Source organism: Propithecus coquereli, unplaced genomic scaffold (assembly GCF_000956105.1).
Source record: "Propithecus coquereli isolate 6110/MARCELLA unplaced genomic scaffold, Pcoq_1.0 Scaffold83, whole genome shotgun sequence".
Taxonomy (NCBI): Eukaryota; Metazoa; Chordata; class Mammalia; order Primates; family Indriidae; genus Propithecus; species Propithecus coquereli.
In genome coordinates this window covers 3,187,541-3,209,122 of record NW_012154507.1, presented here as the reverse complement: position 1 = coordinate 3,209,122, position 21,582 = coordinate 3,187,541, and the positions used below count along the sequence as shown (strand labels likewise).

The window sequence follows — 21,582 nt, the reverse complement described above, 5'->3', positions numbered from 1 at the left end:
GTAATTCACCACATAAACAGAAGCAAAAAAAAAAAACCACATGATTCTCTCAATAGACGCAGAAAAAGCATTTGACAAAATTCGACACCCTTTTATGATAAGAACGCTTAACAAAATAGGCATAGACGGGGCTTACCTAAAAATGATACAAGCCATATATGACAAACCCACAGCCAACATCATACGAATGGGGAAAAAATCGAAAGCATTTCCACTTAGAACTGAACCAGACAAGGTTGTCCACTATCTCTACTTCTATTCAACAAAGTGCTGGAAGTCCTGGCCACAGCAATCGGGAAAGAGAGTGCAATTAAAGGCATACAAATGGGAACAGAACAGATCAAACTCTTACTATTTGCTGATGATAGAAAACCCCATGGATTCAACCAAGAGGCTCCTTCAATTGGTAAATGAATTCAGTAAAGTCTCAGGATACAAAATCAATACACACAAATTAGAGGCATTCATATACGCCATAGCAGTCATACCAAAATGTACCAGAGATTGATACATTGTATCAATGCAAAATGTATCAGAGATTGTCTGATTGATTGCTTCACATGGGTTGCTTTGAGACTATGTCTATTGATCAAAAATAAGCATCAAGTTTTAGTCAGTTCCCTAGGGAATAGAAATTAAAAAGGGTTTGGTTTTGCTTTTGTATTTTACAAAGGTAACAACCTATTAATTGAAATCTTTGCTCATGAAATTTCTTATCATCTTTAATGGACATTACATAGTTAACTAGAGGGAAAAGCATTGAAAAGGATAAAATCAATCAGCCCACAGGATTTTTCTCCCATGATCATACCATGAATTGATTAACTTAGCAAACATTCATTGAGTGCCTACTATGAGCCACGTGGATCCATCAGTGAATAATACAGCAAAGAACTCTGCCCTCTGGGAGGGGAGTGGGAAAAAGGCAGGGGTGCACCAACAATAAATGGCAGACATAGCAAATAAGTAAATTCTATAGGATACAGGAAGTTGATAAATGCTGTGGAAAGAGGAGGAGTTGGAATAAGGTGGAAAGAGTTGACTCATGAAGAAGGTGTCAATCAAGGAAATACTTGAAGGAGGTAAGAGAGTTAGGAGATAATGGGAGAAGAGAGTTTCAGATACAGGCAACAGCCAGTGTGGGATGCTAAGTCAGGAGTGAAGCTTGCATGTGGAGAGGAACAGTTGGGGGGCCCTATGGTGGGGGTGCATATCAGCACGGAGGAAGGTAATAGAAAGGAAGGTCAGAGTTAAACTCTAAATTAAAATGTTTGCTTGCTTCTTTAATTTTCTCTTAGTAGCAATACAGCTTTTTATATTAGATATTTTTTGTTCTCTGACATCATAGGATTGATCCTAAGTAGCCAAGATTATCAGGATACTTGGGTCACTTAATATAATTTCTAAATTCATAGGAACATTGAAGCCCATTGTGCATCACACTTTTTTTTTTTGAGTTGGGGTCTCACTATGTTGCCCAGGCTTGTCTCTAGTGATCATCCTGCTTCAGCCTGCTGAGCAGCTGAGATTACAGGTGTGCACCACCACATCCAGTTCAATCATACCTTTTTAAAATCATTACATGTTTTAAAACCATGTACCTTATTTTATATTTGGTAAAATATAATTCAGACTTTCCATTAATTACCAGCCTTCAATCACATTGTATCAACGAGATTATATCACATTTCCATTTTCCATTTTGGTTTTCTGAGTTAACCCATTGCCCAAAACAGAATGTGTGTCACTATATCACAAAGTTACATCACAACCCCCCTTTGGCCAATTCCAGCTAGGCCTCTTTTGTCCCACTGAGGTTATTTATAGGCTTCCCACAGACCTGCTCTTGCATGAGCAGGGTCCCTTCCCAGCCCCTCTCCCGCTCAGTGTGCATCCTGCCCCAGTGGCCTAAGCGGATCCTTTCTGTGCTACAAACAAGTGTGTCAGCCCCTGTCAGCTGCAATATCTGCCATGTCCCTGCTCCTCTGCTTCCAATGTCACTGTGCACTTCTGGGAAAGGCTTTGGGTAAAGTCAATGGAGAAGGGATGAGACTGCCGCGATTCAGGCAGAAAATAAGCAAACGCGGTTAAAACAAGCAAGGAAATAACACCCCCGCCCCTCAAAGCGGCACACATTAAAAGCAGCCTTGCAGGCTCTCGGGCTCTTCTCTTTGAAGTTATGGGGTGACTCTGGGGAGAGGGCAGCGGGCCGACGGCCAAAGCTCACGTCTGGGCCGGCTGGGGGCGGCAGGGGGCGCGCCCTTCAGCGCCACCCGCCTGGTCCCCCTGTCGGGAGCGTCTTGGGAGCCCCCGCCGCGGCGGCGCGGGGTTCTCTCGGCCTGGTCCCTGGGAGCGGCCGTGGGCAGGGGCGCTGCCCCGCCCCGGGGGAGGCGGGCCGGGCGGCCGGGGCTGGCGTACGGGAGGCGCAGAGCCGCACCCCGCCCGCGCCGGCACACTCCGCCCGCAGCCGTCCGGGAGCCAGCGCGCGCCGAGAGTGGTGAGCGGGGGACGCGGGACGGGGGACGGGCACGGCCGCGCCCCGGAGGAGGCTTGGCTGACCCGGGACTGGGACGGGGCGGGCGGTGGGCAGCTCTGGGTCCACAGGCTGTGATTCTCGAGGGGTCTGAGATCGGGAAAGTTAGCAGCGTCTTACCACATTAACATGCACATCCCCGGGGCGTCGGGTCTGCCTGCGGGAGCCAGGCCAGGCCCAGCGCACCCGCTGCGGCGCCTCCGAAGCTCAGCCACCCTTCCCAGCAGCACTTCGTGGACGTGGAGTAAGCGCGAACCCATGACGAGCCACCTCCCAGTGGGCTAGGTCCCATTGCGAGGGCAGGGTGGACGGGCTTGCTTACCAAACCAAGCACCAATCTAGCTTGGTATTAGGAACCGGGTCACCCTTCTCCAGTACATGGGGCGGGGCGTGGGGGTGGTGAGGGAAATTGAGGGGTACTAACTGAGGTCTCTGTAGGGCGCCTCTGGGCCCCATGACTTGGCTGGCCCAGCCACTTTGGGGCATCTGTTGGGGCTGCGTTTGGAGATCTCGCAGTGGGGCGCGAATCAGTTCTTTCACCAGGTCCAGCAGCGGCAGGGGCTGCAGCTGCTCTCTGAATGCTGACCCCACAGAAAATGGTGTTGCTCCAAGGCCTGAGTGGGCATGTGCCCGGCTTAGCAGAGACTGCAAACTCTAAGCTTTTGCAAATCAAGCGCTCATCTCTGCCCAGACTGGCTACTTTGGGCAATAATGACCTCAGATCTATGCTGAGGAAGTGTCAGGTGTGGCAGAATGTTGGTCCCAGTGTGCAGAGCCCTGGGTGCGTGGTTGGGGCTTTTAAAACTTATTTGAGGGTTTATTCTGAATTATCCGTTGCTCAGATGAAAACACTGAAACGACTGCACTCTGAGGAGTAGGAGCTCAATGCCACGGGGCTAGAAACACATGGGTTGAGGCTGTGACTTAGGCTTCAGCCTAACCCTTAAAGTTGGCGATTCCTATTCCAGATATTGTGGAATATTTGTAAAGTGACTCTTGGGAGTTGGGTTGCTGGAAAATGAGGACGCCTGGACCTTAGTGATACAGTGTTTCTAGGATTCTGGAAAAAGAATGGCAGACAGGCTCAATCAATTCTGAAGAAAATGGTGGTGATAAAATTAACCACTTGGGCACAGAGCATTTCATCAACTTGAAAAATTCTGATTTGTTTGCCTCAGGTTTATAAACCTTTCATGGGAGGAAATTGTGTTTTCATAAAACGCACTTTAATAATAAAAATTTACTTCTCTACGACAACAATCTCCTTTTTAGACATTGACTTTGAATCCTTGGAGTAGGGTCTGTCATTCCAAGAATGGTCATGCCTTATCCTTGATCTTTGGGGGACTGGAGCTGCTTCCTAAATTAATAACATTTGGGGGTTATATTTAAAATCAGCACTTATTCCATATTCCAGGGAGAAGTTTGATGTTGGTCCTTCAATGTTTAGAGCTTAGAAGTGTTAGGCCTCTCTAAGTTACATAAGAAGCAAAAGAGAGGCCAGGTGCGGTGGCTCACACCTGTAATCAATCCTAGCACTCTGAGAGGCTGAAGCGGGAGGATCACTTGAGCTCAGGAGTTAGAGACCAGCCTGAGGAAGAGTGAGACCCGTCTCTACTAAAAATAGAAAAATTAGTGAGGCACTATGGCGTGTGCCAGGAGGCTGTAGCTGGAGGATCATTTGGGGCCAGGAGTCTGAGGATGCAGTGAGCAATGTTGAGCCACAGCTCTCTAGCCCAGGTGACAGAGCGAGACTTTGTCTCGGAAAGAAAAAAAAAAAAAGACGCAGAAGAGGAGGAGTACTGTTCTATGAACTGACCCCCAAAGCTAGTTGTGTTCAGGAGGGACAAGCGAGTCTCGCTCTGTTGAGGGGTCTTTAATCAGTGATAGTTCACTGTGCTCCAAATATGCATAGGTGCTTTAGAAAGTTTTTTTGCTTATTGCTAGTGAGGTCAAGAGGCCAATGTTGATCTCATCTATAATCTAGGTACCTATTAGCATAGAACCCTTATTTACCAGACTCTAAATCTTCATTGCAACAGAGACCTATATTCATATAGTATAACTTGAGAATCTCAGGATGACCTTATATAGCAATTGGCTTATAAACTTATGTATATGAGATTCATGATAACCAGTCTAAAAAAACATCATCTTTCTTTCCTGTGATCGTTTGGGACACAGGCTCCCATTGAGGACAGCTGGTTAGCTCTTTGTGTCTAGTGCCTGAACTGGTTCTTCTCATTAAATTCTGAGTGGGTAACTGAAGAGCCAGCTAAGGCAATGCTTGCTGTATATTTCCAGCTTGCTGTTGACTAAGTGTCATGTGTTCTCTCTTGACTGCTGTTCAGCTTTTCCATAGGGGAAAAAAATCAGTAACTGAGAGACACAAAGTAACTTTATCTTTCTTGATGCCAAGGAACTATGATGAGAAGGAAACCCTAGAAAAGGACTGTTCTTCTTTATCCCAACTCAGCATCACTGAATTTCTCTTTGGAAGGAGGACTTTCCTCAATCCCTGCTTTATGTTTCAGTAAGGGCAGGAAGTTGACCGCCTGTCCTGTGTTCTTTGGAGACTAGTGTAGGGTAGTGCCCAGGAGATCAGGAAATACGTTCACAGTCTATTTCCATTACAGCTTGTGTGAAGGTCGGGGCTCTGTATGAGCAGAAATTTCAGAAGTATTCCTGGGAACCAAGACAACTGGATTTATTGCTTGGTGGGCGTAGAATAGTATAGTGCAGTGGGTAGCTACTCTGTGTTAAAGGGAAAAGCTACCAATTAATAGTCAATTAAAATGGTCTACATTTTAACTCATGTTTAAATTCTTTATTCTAAAGCTATACTGACCTACTTCCTGTAGGTATTTCCAAATGTGGAGACCCAGGTATTATTTCTCTAGTTTATCTTTGATGAAATGTTTTCATTTTTCTATTTTGTTCTGGCTCTTCAAAATCCTCTGATTCTGGGAATACCAGGATGGAATTCACGTATCTAGTATCTGTAGAGTCGGAAGATTTTTTACATTTGATTTTGTGTGAGTCTCTCTGTAAACTACTCATCAGAAAAGGAAAAAAAAGAAAAGAAATTTTCAGGCAAGTAAGGAAGATATTTATGTGAATAGATGTCTTTTTTGTTTTCCCTAAAGTTTTGAGGTTGCTTTCAAAAGAGCATCGTCTATAACCTTTTTCAAAGAAGAGATCTGATGGTTGGGAGTTGACATAATCAAAACAGTGCAGACCCAATTTTTGGAAAAGTACACATTATTGGTTAAAATGTGGTTATAATTAGCAAAGTGACTGTGCAAAATGGCATCCTTTATCCAACATCACTGTGCACTGAGTGAGTCACCAGTTAGTTTTCTGACAAAAACACGACCTTGTTTTTTAATTTGTTTATGATTTCAGCATGTTATGTAGTTCTGGATGAATAAGCCAGAGAATTAATTTTTTCAATGAAGTAATTAACACTTTCAAAGGACTATACTTTAAAATTTCAAAATGTGAGGTTTTATATTAGGGTAGAATGAGCCTGAATTAGGTGTCAGGAGACTTGGGCCCTAATCCTTGATCTGCTAATGGCAGGATGACTGTGGGCCACCACATTAGCTCGCTGAGCCTCAGTTTCCTCCACTTTATAGTGGGAATACAGTAGCCACCCACCCCCTTATCCTCAGGGGATGTGTACTGAAACCCCCAGTGGATGCCTGAAACTGCAGATGGCACTGAACTCTATATATACTATTTTTTTCCATCTGATAAGCCTGCTACTAAGTTACTAATGGGTGGGGGAACATCTACAGCATATATATGCTGGACAAAGGAGATGATGATTCACCTCCCAGGCAGATTGGAGTGGACAGTCTAAGACCTCATTATGCTTCTTAGAATGGCACATAATTTAAAAATTATGAGTTGTTTATTTCTGGAATTTTCCATCTAATATTTTCAGAACCCAAATTGGCCTTGGGTAACTGAAACTGTCAAAAGTGAAACTGCAGATAATGGGGAACTACTGTATTAATTTTCTCCTGTTACTCTTATAAGATTGTCATCAGAATTAGAATAGATAAGGCATGTGAGAATGCTTTGTAAACTGAAAAGCACCATGCAGATACCAGGTGGTGGTGTTCTAGTGGGCTTGTCTAATGTGTCCAGATACAATCCAAGTGGAAATACAGTAAAATCTGCTTTGTTTCTCAAATTTTACTTGGTTGGATTGGAAAATAAACATGCTTGAGCAGAGGCTTTGAAAAGAATAAATGTTAAATTGTAGAAATGCCCTCTGTGAGTTTTTGGTTGTAATCAGCCTTTAAACACATCTTAATTTGATTGGAGTTACATTAAGACACTTTATAAGGCAAACAGTACAGATTTAGCTAGTTTAAGCAATTGAAACTACTTTTTGTTTTTATTGACCTCTGTCTGTACATTTATGTAGGGATACACATGCTAACTAGCTTGACTGGTCGTCCTAAACCAGGCATGATTTTGCTCCCAGGGGATATTTGGCAATATCTGAAGAAATTTCTGGTTGTCACAAGTTAGAGGGTGGTGTGCTACTGGCATATTATGTATTGAAGCCAGAAATGCTGCTAAACATCCTACAATGCACAGGACAGCGACACACAATATAGTATCTAACCTGAAGTGTCAGTGGTGCTGAGGTGCCCAAGCTCCTATGCAATGGGCACATTCATTTATAAAGAAGTCAAAATGTTTATAATGTTATTGCTGGGTCTTTGGTATGTTGCCCAGAGGTGGAAGAGGAATGTGTAATCCACAGAACTAAGCTCTCTGCCCACCCTGAAGTTCAAGATTGTTTCCTACTTGACGTACAAAATGAGAGAGGCTTTATTTTCTTAAGAAATTTCCTTTCTTTTCCTTTTCTATAACAACTTTTCTCTTGAGTTTCGCCTGTATTAGCATTGTTTCCTACTGGGGACCCCTTACTTTTGCTTTAAAAGGTCAAGTACTATAGGAAATACAGTGAATGGAAGGTGTCAAAGCTCTGGGAGTCGCAGGAGTCACTGTGACTTCCCTGTCAAACTGCCAGCAGTTCTCCACCTTGGAAGATGGGCATGGTCATAACCTAACTGCTTCCAAATAGGTCTGAGATTGCCTAGGTCAAAAAAGAGATGTGCAAAAAAAATTTAGTCAAAGGTAATGTTTGACTGTGATATAAATAACAGAACTATAGTACAGGTCAGGCATTCCTAATCCAAAAATTCAAAATCTGAAATGCTCCAAAATTCAAAACTTTTTGCATGCCTACATGATGCTCAAAAGTTATGCTCTTAAGATATGCTCTTTAGGCCAGGTGTGGTGGCTCACACCTGTAATGCTAGCACTCTGGAAGGCTGAGGTGGGAGAATTGTTTAAGGCCATGAGTTCAAGACCAGCCTGAGCAAGAGTGAGACCCCCATCTCTACTAAAAATAGAAAAAATTAGCCGGGCCTGGTGACACACACCTACAGTCCCAGTTACTTTGGGGGTCTGTGGCAGGAGGATCGCTTAAGTCCAGGAGCTTGAGGTTGCAGTAAGCTGTGATGATACCACTGCACTCTAGCTGGGACGACAGAGCGATATTCTGGTGCGGTGGCTCATGCCTGTAATCCTAGCACTCTGGGAGGCCGAGGCGGGAGGATCACTCGAGCTTAGGAGTTCAAGACCAGCCTCAGCAAGAGCGAGACGCTGGCTCTAATAAACTAGAAAGAAATTATCTGGGCAACTAAAAAACAGAAAAAATTAGCTGGGCATGGTGGTGCATGCCTGTAGTCCCAGTTACTCAGGAGGCTGAGGCAGGAGGATTGCTTGAGCCCAGGAATTTGAGGTTGCTATGAGCTAGTCTGATGCCATGGCACTCTAGCCCAGGCAACAGAGCAAGACTGCGTCTCAAAAAAAAAAAAAAAAAAGAGGAGAAATGCTCTTTGGAGCATTTTGGATTTTCAGATTTAGGAATGCTTAACTAGGTATATGCTGATATACCAAAATCCAAAAAGAAAAAAAAAAAATTAAGATCCAAAACACTTCTGGTCCCAAGCATTTCAAATAAGTGATACTAAATCCGTATAAAATAACCTGTGTGTGTAAATGAAGCACAGAGTAAGTCCTAGAAGTAGCTCTGCCTGTTTGAGTTTTTATGAAATTTAATATTTTGCATTTTTAGAACCTATCAAATGGTTGATATTTATTGGACCCCTTGGGGCAATGCTATTGTTTAAAATGATTGAGTAATGTCACAAGTGAGCAAATCAAGGAGAAAGAAATTCTGATTGTGTCAAGGTCCAGGTAATTTTGGCCATAGCACAGGTGAGCCCGAGCGTAGGAAGAACTCACCCTGGCTGCAGAAGCCAGAAGCTGCCCTCCTCCTCTAACCACAGGAGCCCCTGCAGCAGCTGTAGAGCCTCTTGTGCTTTTGGAGACTTGGCACTGCAGAAGGAGCGAGAGAAAGCAGGAATGATGTCTCAGGACTACCCCTGTGGCACTGGGCAAGGCAAACTCCAAAATATCTTCTTCCATGTTGCCTGCTTTTTTTTTTTGAGACAACGTCTCACTCTGTTGCCCTGGCTAGAGTGAGTGCCGTGGCATTAGCCTAGCTCACAGCAACCTCCTGGGCTCAAGCAATCCTTCTGCCTCAGCCTCCCGAGTAGCTGTGACTACAGGCATGCGCCACCATGCCTGGCTAATTTTTTCTATACATTTTTTAGTTGTCCAGATAATTTCTTTCTATTTTTTTAGTAGAGACGGGGTCTCACTCTTGCTCAGGCTGGTCTCGAACTCCTGAACTCAAACGATCTGCCCGCCTCGGCCTCCAAGAGTGCTAGGATTACAGGCGCGAGCCACTGCGCCCAGCCCCCCCCCCGCCTTTTTTAACCTTAGTTTCCAAAGATTTTATTTGGAATAATGAGTATCTTAAAAAAAAAAACGGCACTTCCAAATCTCACCTGTCCTTGAAAGCTTAGCTCCAACACCACCTTCCCTTCCCCTCTTAGATGTCAGCTTTCCGGGTTTAAATTCCGTGGCACACAGTCTGACTCATAGCATCGATGGCTTGTTATTTCCATGAATGCCTGTCATCTGCCCTGCTGGACTGTGGGCCCTTTGACCATACAGATCTAGTTATCTTTACACCCAAACAGGAGCTGACAAAGTGCCTGGCCCAGGGAAGACATAACTGTGGGTAAATGTAGGTGTAAATAATGGAGCAGCAGCTATGTCTGGAGGTCATTGCCTTTCCCATCTCAGTAGGAGTCAGTCAACACCGCTTTCCTTCAAAAACCCAGAGTGGGGCCGTTAGTGGGAACAGAGGGGAAGTGGGCAGTAGTAACACAAGGAACCCTTTGTAAGGGTGGCGGAAAGAGTGCAGGAAGGCAGGTGAAGGAGAGCCAAAGATAAAGCATGATTGTTTATATTATCTTACCTAGGAAGGGGCAGAACATTTTCCTCCCCCTCCCCCTCCCTCATGCATCGTTGGCCTCTTACTCTTGGGATTCAGAACACAGGCTGGTGTGATCAAAGTTGAAATTTATGAGTTAAATGGAGTTTGGTAAGCCGGGCGTGGTGGCTCACGCCTGTAATCCTAGCACTCTGGGAGGCCGAGGCGGGTGGATCTTTTGTTGTTTTTTTTTTTTTTTTTTTTTTTGAGACAGAGTCTGGCTTAGTTTGAGACCAGCCTGAGCAAGAGCGAGACCCCGTCTCTACTAAAAATAGAAAGAAATTGGCCAAACAACTAAAAATAGAAAAAATTAGCCAGGCATGGTGGCACGTGCCTATAGTCCCAGCTACTCGGGAGGCTGAGGCAAGAGGATCCCTTGAGCCCAGGAGTTTGAGGTTGCTGTGAGCTAGGCTGACGCCACGGCACTCTAGCCCAGGCAAGAGAGTGAGACTCTGTCTCCGAAAAAAAAAAAAAATAGAGTTCAGTAACCTAGCTGGAAAGCATCCCACCCCTTGGTGAGATGTTTTTATGGTTCCACACTATTGACTTAGGCATAATGCCTGTAGGTTGACTAGAACTGCCCAATGAAATAGTGGTGATGCTCGATTTAAGTGAAGTCTTTCAGGACCAAGCTATAACCTCTCTCTTTTTTTCCCCTCAGGAAAATGGCAGACAGTTTTTCGGTAAGCATTTTACGTCTGTTTTCTTACGCTCATATACATCTCACATAGGTTGAGGGGTTGGGGGGTCTTGTTTTTACCACAACTTTCCCTTTCCAACTGCATAGTTTCCTTTGGCCTCACTTGTCCAATGAGGGCTTGTTAGCTGGAGCCTTGTGTTTCCAGCAGCAGATTTGAGAAGGAAGCCAGGCAGAGATAGGCCTAGGACTTACTAACAGTAACCCTTTCACCAAAAGGCCCAGAACAGAAGAGAGTAGACTCTGCTGGCAGGAGCTAAGAAATCCTCTGAGCAGCAGGAAGGGACATGCAATCTGAGCATCCCAATGTTTGTGATTGTTTTGCCCATGTTGATTAGAAAGTATGTGCTGTAGGTAGAGGAGAGCTAGCTCCTCATTTGAGCAAATTACAAAAACGCATCCCCTGATCTGAGATAATGAGAGGCAAGAATAAAGTGAAAAAGCATTTGTAATCCCAAAGTCTAATTTTAGTCTTTGAAACTCAAAACTATTAGTAGGTGGAATAAAGCTTATTGATATGAATTTCATACCTTCATCGTATTCCTCTGCTTCTTAGAACATATATTTCTATTTTCCTCAAAATTCTGTTTTTTGAATGTTTTCTATCCTGTAATTGCTTATGTCTTTCTTTCCAGCTTAGTGATGCTTTATCTGGGCCTGGAAAGCCAAACCCTCAAGGATGGCCTGGCTCATGGGGGAACCCGCCTCCTGGGGCAGGGGGCTACCCAGGTGCCTCCTATCCTGGGGCCTACCCTGGGCAGGCACCCCCAGGGACCTATCCTGGGCAGGCACCTCCAGGGGCTTATCCTGGGCAGGGGCCTCCTGGTGCCTACCCTGGCCCTACAGCACCTGGAGCTTATCCCGGACCACCTGCACCTGGAGGCTACCCGGGGCAACCAGGCGGGCCTGGGGCCTACCCACCTCCTGGACAGCCCAGTGCTCCCGGAGCCTACCCTGCTGCCGGCCCCTATGGCACCCCTGCTGGACCACTGGTAAGATGGAATCATTTCATGTACTTGGTGCCCAGAGGGCTTCAGGGAGACCCATAGCTTTAAACCAGCCACTTAGAGCCACTTAAGGACCAGCCATGGGTGTATGTTGGTCCAATAGAAAAAAAATAAGTGTTCATATTGAGTTTATTGTGTATGCTGTTAGTATAAAGAGAAGGTAATGTATCTTTTGAAGGCATTGATAAAGCTGCCTTAATATAAGTCAAGTTAAGATTGCAGTAATGGGGGAAAGTTTTGGTTATTCTTAACAAACACTTTGCTGAGTATATAACATGTGCCAGCAGTATGCATCCACCTGGATCATCTCATTTAATTGCACTCCCGCTCTATAAGATACTGTTATTATTCTCATTTTCCACACTGGGAAATGGGGTAATAGAGAGGTTATATGACTTGCTCAGAGTCATTGAGTGAACATGTGAAGGAACCAAAGTAATCTGGTTTTCACAAGCCTTCTGAAGATAATTTGTGACCTAAGGATTGAATTTTCATGCAAATTAAAACACATTTTAGGCTGGGCGTGGTGTCTCACGCCTGTAATCCCAGCTCTCTGGGAGGCCGAGGCGGGCAGATTGTTTGAGCTCAGGAGTTCGAGACCAGCCTGAGCAAGAGCGAGACCCCGTCTCTACTAAAATTAGAAAGAAATTAATTGGACAACTAAAAATATATAGAAAAAATTAGCCGGGCATGGTGGCGTATGCCTGTAGTCCCAGCTACTCGGGAGGCTGAGGCAGGAGGATCGCTTGAGCCCAGGAGTGTGAGGTTGCTGTGAGCTAGGATGACGCCACGGCACTCTAGCCTGGGCAACACAGTGAGACTCTGTCTCAAAAAAAAAAAAAAAAACAACACATTTTAGCAAGTGAATTCTAAATGTAAAACATAACTCTGTGGGGGATCCAGACACAGCTCAGTCCCAGATCCCTCCTTTTAAGACTAGTTGGGAGACAACATATAAACACAAGGAAAGAGCTAAAAAACAGTGTGGCATTAGACCATTTCAGGACACATAGAAGATGGCACAAAGCAGTGTCATCTCCTTTTAGGTCAGTTGAGAGGAGACCTCAGAGAAAGCCTTGGGGGAAGTGGGTGGCATTGAGCTGGGCCTAGACCAGAGATGGTCAGTTGCAGACAGAGGGCGACATGAAGGCTGTGGAAAGGAACAGGCAGATGTGAGAGAGATTGTAGAGAAAGAACCCCAGGAGCTAGTGATTGCATCTTGGGAGTCAGAAATGACTCTAGCTTTTCTAGGTGGGGCAACTAGAGCACCAGCAAAATTTTAGCCCAAACTGGGAACTCAGGAAAGGGAACTGATTGGGGAGGGTCAGGGGAGACAATTCCAGTTCACACCTGTTGGATTTGAGGCACTAGTAGCAAACCCAGATAGGAGGAAGTACAGGACTAGTGCAGATCAGGGCTCAAGATCGAAGACTTGGGTGACACTTGAACCCAGGGGGAAACATTATAAAGGGAAAGAGAAGAGGCCACAGGTAGAACTTTGGGGATATTCACTGAACCTTGAACATAGATGGCCAATAAATATTTGTGGAATGAACTGTACAGTGTTAACTAAAAAGTGTTCATTCTATAAATATTGACTATCTGCCACATACAAAGCACTCTGCTGGTGCTGTATGAGTACACCATCCATAGCATATGAGAATCCAGAAGCCTCAGAATGTGACACAATGCCTACCCTCAGCAGAGTAACCACAGTGAAGTATGTTGTGTGACAAAGGTCTTAGCAGTGGCACAAAAATGTTAATGTTGACTGCAAGGTCTAGCTTAAGCCTTTCAAAAAAGTCTACATAAATGAGTTATAGATTGGGACGGCCCTAGGAAAGAAAGTTACAGTGTTCCGAAAGATTATTTTCTGCTTTGGGGACCAATTAACTGACAGCATTATTTTCGATTATTATTTGTGCATGTATGTAGCCTAACCTCTCCAGGCCCTGAGCAAGATGGCCTGAGAGTCTGGACTGATGGCTTAAACAAGCGTTATGTGTTTTTGACGTGTTTACATAGTGATTGAAGTTTAGCAACATTTTTTTTCTTTCCCCAAGAAAGCACGACTCCTTATTGATACACACATACTTGTTTATTCCCAGACTGTGCCTTATGAACTGCATTTGCCTGGAGGAGTCATGCCTCGCATGCTGATAACAATTCTGGGCACAGTGAAGCCCAATGCAAACAGGTAAAGAGAGCAAAATTAACAAGCCTAACATAGTTGTTGATTGGTTTTTGAAGAAAGAATAGCCTGTTTTGAATTTCAATAGGATTTTTTAAACTACATATTTAGAATCTTGGCTATATCCTCATACGGGATTATCTCATAAATCACTATGTGTTCCCACATAATCTAAGTGCCAGGGTCACTCACAGTAAATGGTAACACATTCTATTCTGTATTTTGGTATGTATTATATCAGTTAAATTTCATGGTTGAAGGCAGGGCAAGCAATATTGCTATCCCCTTCTCATTAACAAAACTGGGGTTCAGGTTCTACAGATGATAAGTGGCAGGCCTGAGAACCCCAGATTTCTGAGTTGATACTATTGGCTTAAAGAGTTTGAAGAAATTCTACAAGTTAAAAAGTTCATTGAAATAAATCAGCCTTTGCCATTGGAACTGGTTTGGCTGAGGTGAGCTGGTTTGGGGTGAGGATTTATCTATGAAAATTCCTGCTGATTTATGGCTATCCTGGGACACCCTGCCCTGGTTGTCACCACTGGCTATGCAGTACTTACATATAATACGAAGAGGCTGAATGTCCTGAAGCCATCCAGTATGCCTGTCCCTGAGGTTACTGGAACCACTAAAGCTCCCGCAGCCATTCATGGTCTATGTCTCTGGGTCTTAGAGTACATAAAACGTACAAATTCAAGCCATGTACAGGTTTATTCCAGAATCCATGAACAGCCTCTGTGTCTGTCACCTTGCTCCTGGTGAATTAACAGGAGCCACATCCTGTCACCAGGAGATGGACTCAGCTTCTGATGTGATAATTTTACATTCAAATAGCCCATCCACTTCACCTCCAGCCAGCCTCCTCTGGTTCCGCGTGGTGCTTACCCCCCTAAGCCAACCCTTCTTTCCACATAGCCTAGCCAACCTTTCTAAGCACAGTACTCCCCTGCATAATAAAGCTCCTCTCACAGGAAATTACAAAATATATATATCCTCTGCCTGTGTCCATATGCATGCTTCCTCCCAACAAACTGTAGAACTTGGCACACCTTATCCTGTGCATACAGCACTCGTGATTTGTCAATATTTGTTAGCATCTGCTCTCCTCCTCCCACAACCCCTAACACACAGAACCACACCAGTATCTTGGCCTTATTAGGGTCATTGCACTGGAAAGTTTAATTCCAATAATGCTAGAGATGTAGACTGAGACTGTAACAAATCAAAACTAATTCTGGCTGATATGATTAAGGGTAGTAAGCTGAAAAAATGTTGCTTAGTCCTGCAAATTCTATAAGGAATTGCATGAAAAAAAGTGCTTAAAGGGCCAGGCGTGGTGGCTCATGCCTGTAATCCTAGCCTGTAATCTGGGAGGCCGAGGCAGGAGGATCACTTGAGGTCAGGAGTTTGAGACCAGCCTGAGCAAGAGCGAGATCCTGTCTCTACTAAAAATAGAAAAAATTAGCCAGATGACTAAAAATAGAAAAAAAAAAAAATAGCTGGGTGTAGTGGTGCATGCCTGTAGTCCCTACTCTGGAGGCTGAGGCAGGAGGATTGCTTGAGCCCAGGAGTTTGAGGTTGCTGTGAGTTAGGCCGACGCCGCAGCACTCTAGCCCAGGCAACAAAGTGAGACTCTGACTCAAAAGAAAAAGTGCTTAAGGTGACAGAGATGATAATATCTACTTTTTCAATGAAGAGGAAATATAGCCAAAAGATATGTAGTCAAATACAAATTCTACTGCCATTTTTCCCTGTGAATTTAATCATTGGAAGATACACTTGGAGTTGAACGTGACTATTGCTGGGTGAATCAAAATACACAGACAATCATTATTAGTCTAGAGTGCAGACCTTGCTTTAAAACAAGAACACCAGCTGATTCTGGTGTTAGTGCTCTATGGAGCACACTTTGAGAAACTCAGGGATGGGGTTAGTCAAAGAGGACTTGTGTTTGTATTAACATCTGAGAAGGAACAGGGTTAAAAGGTTAAACTAGTACTTTCATTAGTTCCATCTCACATCATGAAATGTTTAACACATTTATTGTCCTGCCTTTACAACTTAGCAATAGGATGCTGAACATTAACTGCATTATCTCATTCTTGCTGTTTTAGAGGAACTAGGTTTCTGGTTAAGCATGAGGAAGCCAGGTATTTGATAGCTCTTAGTTATATAGCTGGCTTGCCTTTAACGGGTATTAAAAGCAACCTGGCAGGGCTGGAAAGAGATAGCCATTATCTATAATAAGAGATAAAGTGTCCTTAAAGTGGGCTTAATAAAAAAAAAAAACCTTGAAGGGTTTTCGTAAGTAGAGTCTGTAATGAGGGCATTTGCCCAGCTGAGTGGAATGATGTGATCAAAAACAATGAGGCAAAAAAAATTCAACACATATTGTCTTGCTTACCTTCAGATTCTATGGTAGGACACAGAATATTGGGCTTAGTATACTTTCCAGTTTGAACCCCTTCTCTGATTTACTTTCTGTTCAGAAAAATTTTTCTATATACTGTATTGTGAAATAATTTGCCTTTTAGAAAATTGTATGTTCTTCACTTGATGTAAGAATACAACTTTAATTATTCTAATAACTCTGGTCTTTGGCTTAAAACAGAATTGCCTTAGATTTCAAGAGAGGAAATGATGTTGCCTTCCACTTCAACCCACGCTTCAATGAGAACAACAGGAGAGTCATTGTTTGCAATACGAAGCTGGATAATAACTGGGGAAGGGAAGAAAGACAGATGGTTTTCCCATTTGAAAGTGGTAAACCATTCAAAGTAAGTTATTGCTACTATTATATATTGACAATGTGTATTTCTTGTGGGCACTCACTCTAAAACCACAATGCACTTGAAATGAATTTTTATCACCTGTCCTGGGGCACCTAACCAGTACATCTCCTCCCCATCCCAGGAAACCAGGCACAGCAGGCTGAGAACATGGCCAGGAGTGGCGCACTCCCCAATTCCTTGCAGGCACCTCACCATCATCACCGTTGCCGCCCCTCTGAGTTTAAGCTTTCCTAGAAATGAAAAAAATATCATCTGTAATAAAATAGGCAGAAAGTCTTTGTAAATGGCATGATATTTTTTATAAAAATATGGAATTTGCATGTCATCCTTGCACAGGGGCCATGCTAATCTTCTCTGTATTGTTCCAGTTTTAGTATATGTGCTGCCAAAGCGAGCACTAGGCAGAAAGTCTTTATGATATAATTGTACTGAGACTTTGTTCTTTAAAACAACATAGTTGGCATGGTGATCCAAACTACATTTTTTAAATTATAAAATTGCTTGTTTTATGAAAAGAAAGACTTACAGATTTTTATTTTTATTTATTTTTATTTTTATTTTTTTTGAGTCTCACAACAGAGTCTCACTCTGTTGCCCGGGCTACAGTGCCATGGCGTCAGCCTAGCTCATAGCAACCTCAAACTCCTGGGCTCAAGCGATCCTCCTGCCTCAGCCTCCCGAGTAGCTGGGGCTACAGGCATGCGCCACCACGCCCGGCTAATTTTTTCTATATATATATTTTTTAGTTGTCCAGATAATTTCTTTCTATTTTTAGTAGAGACAGGGTCTCACTCTTGCTCAGGCTGGTCTCGAACTCCTGACCTTGAGAGGTCCACCCGCCTTGGCCTCCCAGAGTGCTAGGATTACAGGCGTGAGCCACCGCTCCCGGCCCAGATTTTTAAATTAACGTAAAAGCCTCCTATCCTTTACCCCTTTCCCCATCTTCACAGAAGTTACAATTTGATGAGTATCTTCCTGGTATTTTCTGACATACAACACACTTTTATTTTTAAGCACTGTTTCAACAAATACTATTAGGTCCACAGCATTCAGCTAGGATTGACTATAGAGTAGTCAATAAAACAACTGACTGTAAGCTCCTCAAGGGTAGGGACAAATAAAGACCATATTCTACATTTGGTGGACATCTTTCCATATCAGAATATTGTTACTTAATAATATTTCATTTTTAGATATGTGATAATTTAATAAGTACCCTACTGATAAAAATTTGGATATAGAAATACTCCAAATGACCTGGATTTATTTTACTAAAATATTGTAATAACCATCCTTATAAATCTTTGCTTCCTCGAGCAAATCTTCTAGGAATCTTCGCCTCAAAGAATTAGATAAAGTATTGCCAAATTGCTGCTTCCAGTAGTCATCCACCAGCTTTTGGAAGAGTCTATCTCCCCTACCCTTGCCAAACCTGATTTTTTAGAAAATTTTATTTCTTTGAGACAGGGTCTCACTCTGTCATCCAGGCTGGAATGCAGTGGCACGATCATAGCTCACTGCAGCATCAAACTCCTGGGCTCAAGTAATCCTCCCACCTCAGCCTCCTGAATAGTTAGAATGACAAGCGCCAAGCCACCATGCCACGCTAATATTTTTTTTAAGAGATAGGTTCTTGCTATATTGCCCAGGCTGGTCTCCAACTCCTGGGCTCTAGTGATTCTCCCGCCTTGGCCTCCCAAAATGCTGGGATTACAGGCATGGACCACCATGCCTGGCCCCAAACCTGATTATTATCAGTCTTTGTAACATTTGCCACTCTCAGGGAATCCTGCTTTACTGTTTATTTTAATCTTTACTTTAAGGTTTTACTTAATCTTTACTTTAAGACCATACAAATTATTATTTAGGCAAATTATTAACCTTTTCCTTTATGGCTTCATTTATATGTATTCTAATTTTGTTGCTTTGTCTTTTTTTGTTTATTTAAATATCTGAATAATCTAGAGTTTATTTTTGTTGTAAAGTTACTTTCTCTGGATATTACTCAGTTCCACAAATGCTGATAAAGATGGAATGTTGGGGCTGGGCGCGGTGGCTTAGGCCTGTAATCCTAGCTCTCTGGGAGGCCGAGGTGGGCGGATTGTTTGAGCTCAGGAGTTCGAAACCAGCCTGAGCAAGAGCGAGACCCCGTCTCTACTAAAAATAGAAAGAAATTAATCAGACAACTAAAAATATATAGAAAAAATTTAGCTGGGCATGGTGGCACATGCCTGTAGTCCCAGCTACTCGGGAGGCTGAGGCAGGAGGATCGCTTGAGCCCAGGAGTTTGAGGTTGCTGTGAGCTAGGCTGATGCCACAGCACTCTAGCCTGGGCAACACAGTGAGACTCTGTCTCAAAAAAAAAAAAAGAAAAAAAGATGGAATGTTGGACATCCTGAGCTCAGGCCAGACTGGTTTGAAATTAATGGGCATTTCTTTTTTTTCTTATTTAAATTGACAAATATTGTATGTATCGTGTACAATATGTTTTAAGATATATATACATAGTGGAATGGCTAAATTGAGTTAACATATGCATTACCTCACATAACAGTTTGTATATGTGCCATTTCAGATACAAGTACTGGTTGAACCTGACCACTTCAAGGTTGCAGTCAATGATGCTCACTTGTTGCAGTACAATCATCGGATGAAACATCTCCATGAGATCAAAAAACTGGGCATCTCTGGTGACATAAACCTCACCAGTGCTTCACATGCTATGATATAATCTGAAATGGGCAGCAACTTTTTTTAAAAAACAAAATTGAATCTAAACCTTATACACATAAAAGCTTCATGTTCACTATGAGAGAAAAATTTTACATTTATTCATCAATATTCTATAGTCATCCATTTAATAAATATTCTTAAGCTAAGAGCTACCTGTCTTTGTTATTTAATTAGAGCAGTTTATTCTAGATAATGCACAATGGAAAAAGAAATATGTAGCAATATTAATACTGCATTAGGACCTCCCAAAGTTTTCTATACTTGCTAAATTTTTTTTAAAGGAAAAAGTAAATACTACCCCCAAATTATCCTCTCTTCCAGAGTTTCATAGAAACCAGGAGATGCCACAGGGAGATTATTCCTTCATTTTCTTAAGGAAATATTAATATAACACATTCAGGAAATGAGAAAAGCAGAAAGTTTATGTACCCCCATAGGTGACCTATAACCACTGACAATTACTGTTAGCATTCTGGTATATTTCTTTTGAAATCCTATTTTATCTCTGTGAAGTATACTGCTTTCAAATCAGTATTTGATACCAATAGGAGATTATTTCTCTATAGGTTCTTTTGGTTTTCATGAAACCTCCAGACATGTAAAAGAAAAAGAAGTAGTATTTTAATTAGATATATAGTCGGCTTTCAAAATTTAATTGTTCCTATCACTATCATTCTAAATACCTTTCCTTAATACCAGCAAGCCCAAAGATTAATACAATTCTAAAATGAGGATATGGTCACAGCATTTCATCTTATAGAAGGCCATACTGTTATGTTATCTATTATTATTTCTACAATCCCATCTTCTCAAATCCATTAAATTGGTAATTGTCACAGGTTAGGTTTCCCAGGAAGCAAAGAGATTAAGATGCAAGAGACTTGTGAGGGAGTGTCCTTGCAATCCACACCTGTAGAGACAAGGAAGAACACAACTGGGCAATGTCTTAGCCTACCTTAGGGGGAGCACTGAAGCTGGGATAACACTTCAGAGTTGTGAAGTGTTGTCAGCCTTTTATATCCCCACTTCAATCAATCACTGAATACAGGATACCTGGGAAATGGCGTGACCTTGGGTAAAGTGGCTCTTTTCAGCTGCGGCAGCACAATACTCACGGGATGACAGCTGAGGGCTGTCTGCCAGCAGTAGTTCCAGCAGTTAAAGGATTAAATTTTTTGGCCCTAAAGAGGGATTTGGGCCAAAACCACATTTCAAAAACTATGTAAATTCCTTACCCTAACATTCTGGTCTTGACTGTTACCTACTTATATGATTAAATGGAAGAACATAGCTTTGGGGAAGAGAGAACTTAGTTTACACAAAATTGCTTAAATCCTCCGAGCCTTGGTCCCTTTGTCTGTAAAACTCATACATCTCTTGCAGGGTTATTGTAATATTAAGTAAAATATTGTTTGTAAAGGGCTGTCCTCAATAAATGTAGGTCCTCAATAAATGGAAATTGTTTTTTTTCTATTTTGGAAAGACCCTTGTTCTACCAAGCAGTTTTGTTTCAATTTGTCTCTTTAGATTTTCCTAATACCTCATAATTCTAGAGTTCCACAGCTCATGAACACTATCTAGTTGTAGGGGACATTGATGGTTTTTATTCAGGTATGATCCTAGATTCAATAGGGAATCCTGATTAATTTAAGCCAATCCCCGTTGGTTCATTGACCTGCAGATGGGTATATGGTATTAGTTGGTTTAACCAGTCCAAAGGGAAAGACGTAGCTTTGATTGCCCCTAGCAGCCATCCTATGACACCAAAAGGACCCAGCCTTAGAGGAGAAGCCAGCACCAAGGATAACAGAATGAATTACGGATAGAATGTTGGACCTTGATGGCATCATTGAGCTGTTGATTGTAAAGAGCCTGGAATCACCCTGGTAATTCATGAAATAATAAATTTCCTTACTGTTAAGCCAGTTTGAGTACATTACTTATTTGAATAATTCAAACAAGCCATACAGAAAAAAAAATATACATAAGTTAGGGTTTTCTCAGGGCCCAGGGCCCATGAATACCCTAATAGCTGAAAGTTTTGTAAGTGATTCAGTGGTATATTTTATTAAACTTACCCACAAAAATCATGTTTACTAACATTGTCTTATTTTTAATCTGCTTTTTTTTTTTTTTTTGAGACAGAGTCTCACTGTGTTGCCCAGGCTAGAGTGCCGTGGCGTCATCCTAGCTC

General features: G+C 42.6%; 1 protein-coding gene across 1 annotated transcript; it reads left to right on the top strand.

The window, feature by feature from the left end:
- Positions 1–2,450: 2,450 nt before the first annotated feature.
- On the top strand, positions 2,451–19,547 carry LGALS3 (lectin, galactoside-binding, soluble, 3). The gene is made up of 6 exons (XM_012663825.1): positions 2,451–2,497; positions 10,630–10,651; positions 11,301–11,657; positions 13,781–13,869; positions 16,475–16,640; positions 19,231–19,547. The coding sequence occupies exons 2-6, from the start codon at positions 10,634–10,636 to the stop codon at positions 19,384–19,386; spliced, it is 786 nt and encodes a 261-aa protein (XP_012519279.1). The 5' UTR covers positions 2,451–2,497; positions 10,630–10,633; the 3' UTR covers positions 19,387–19,547.
- The last annotated feature ends 2,035 nt before the right edge of the window (positions 19,548–21,582 follow it).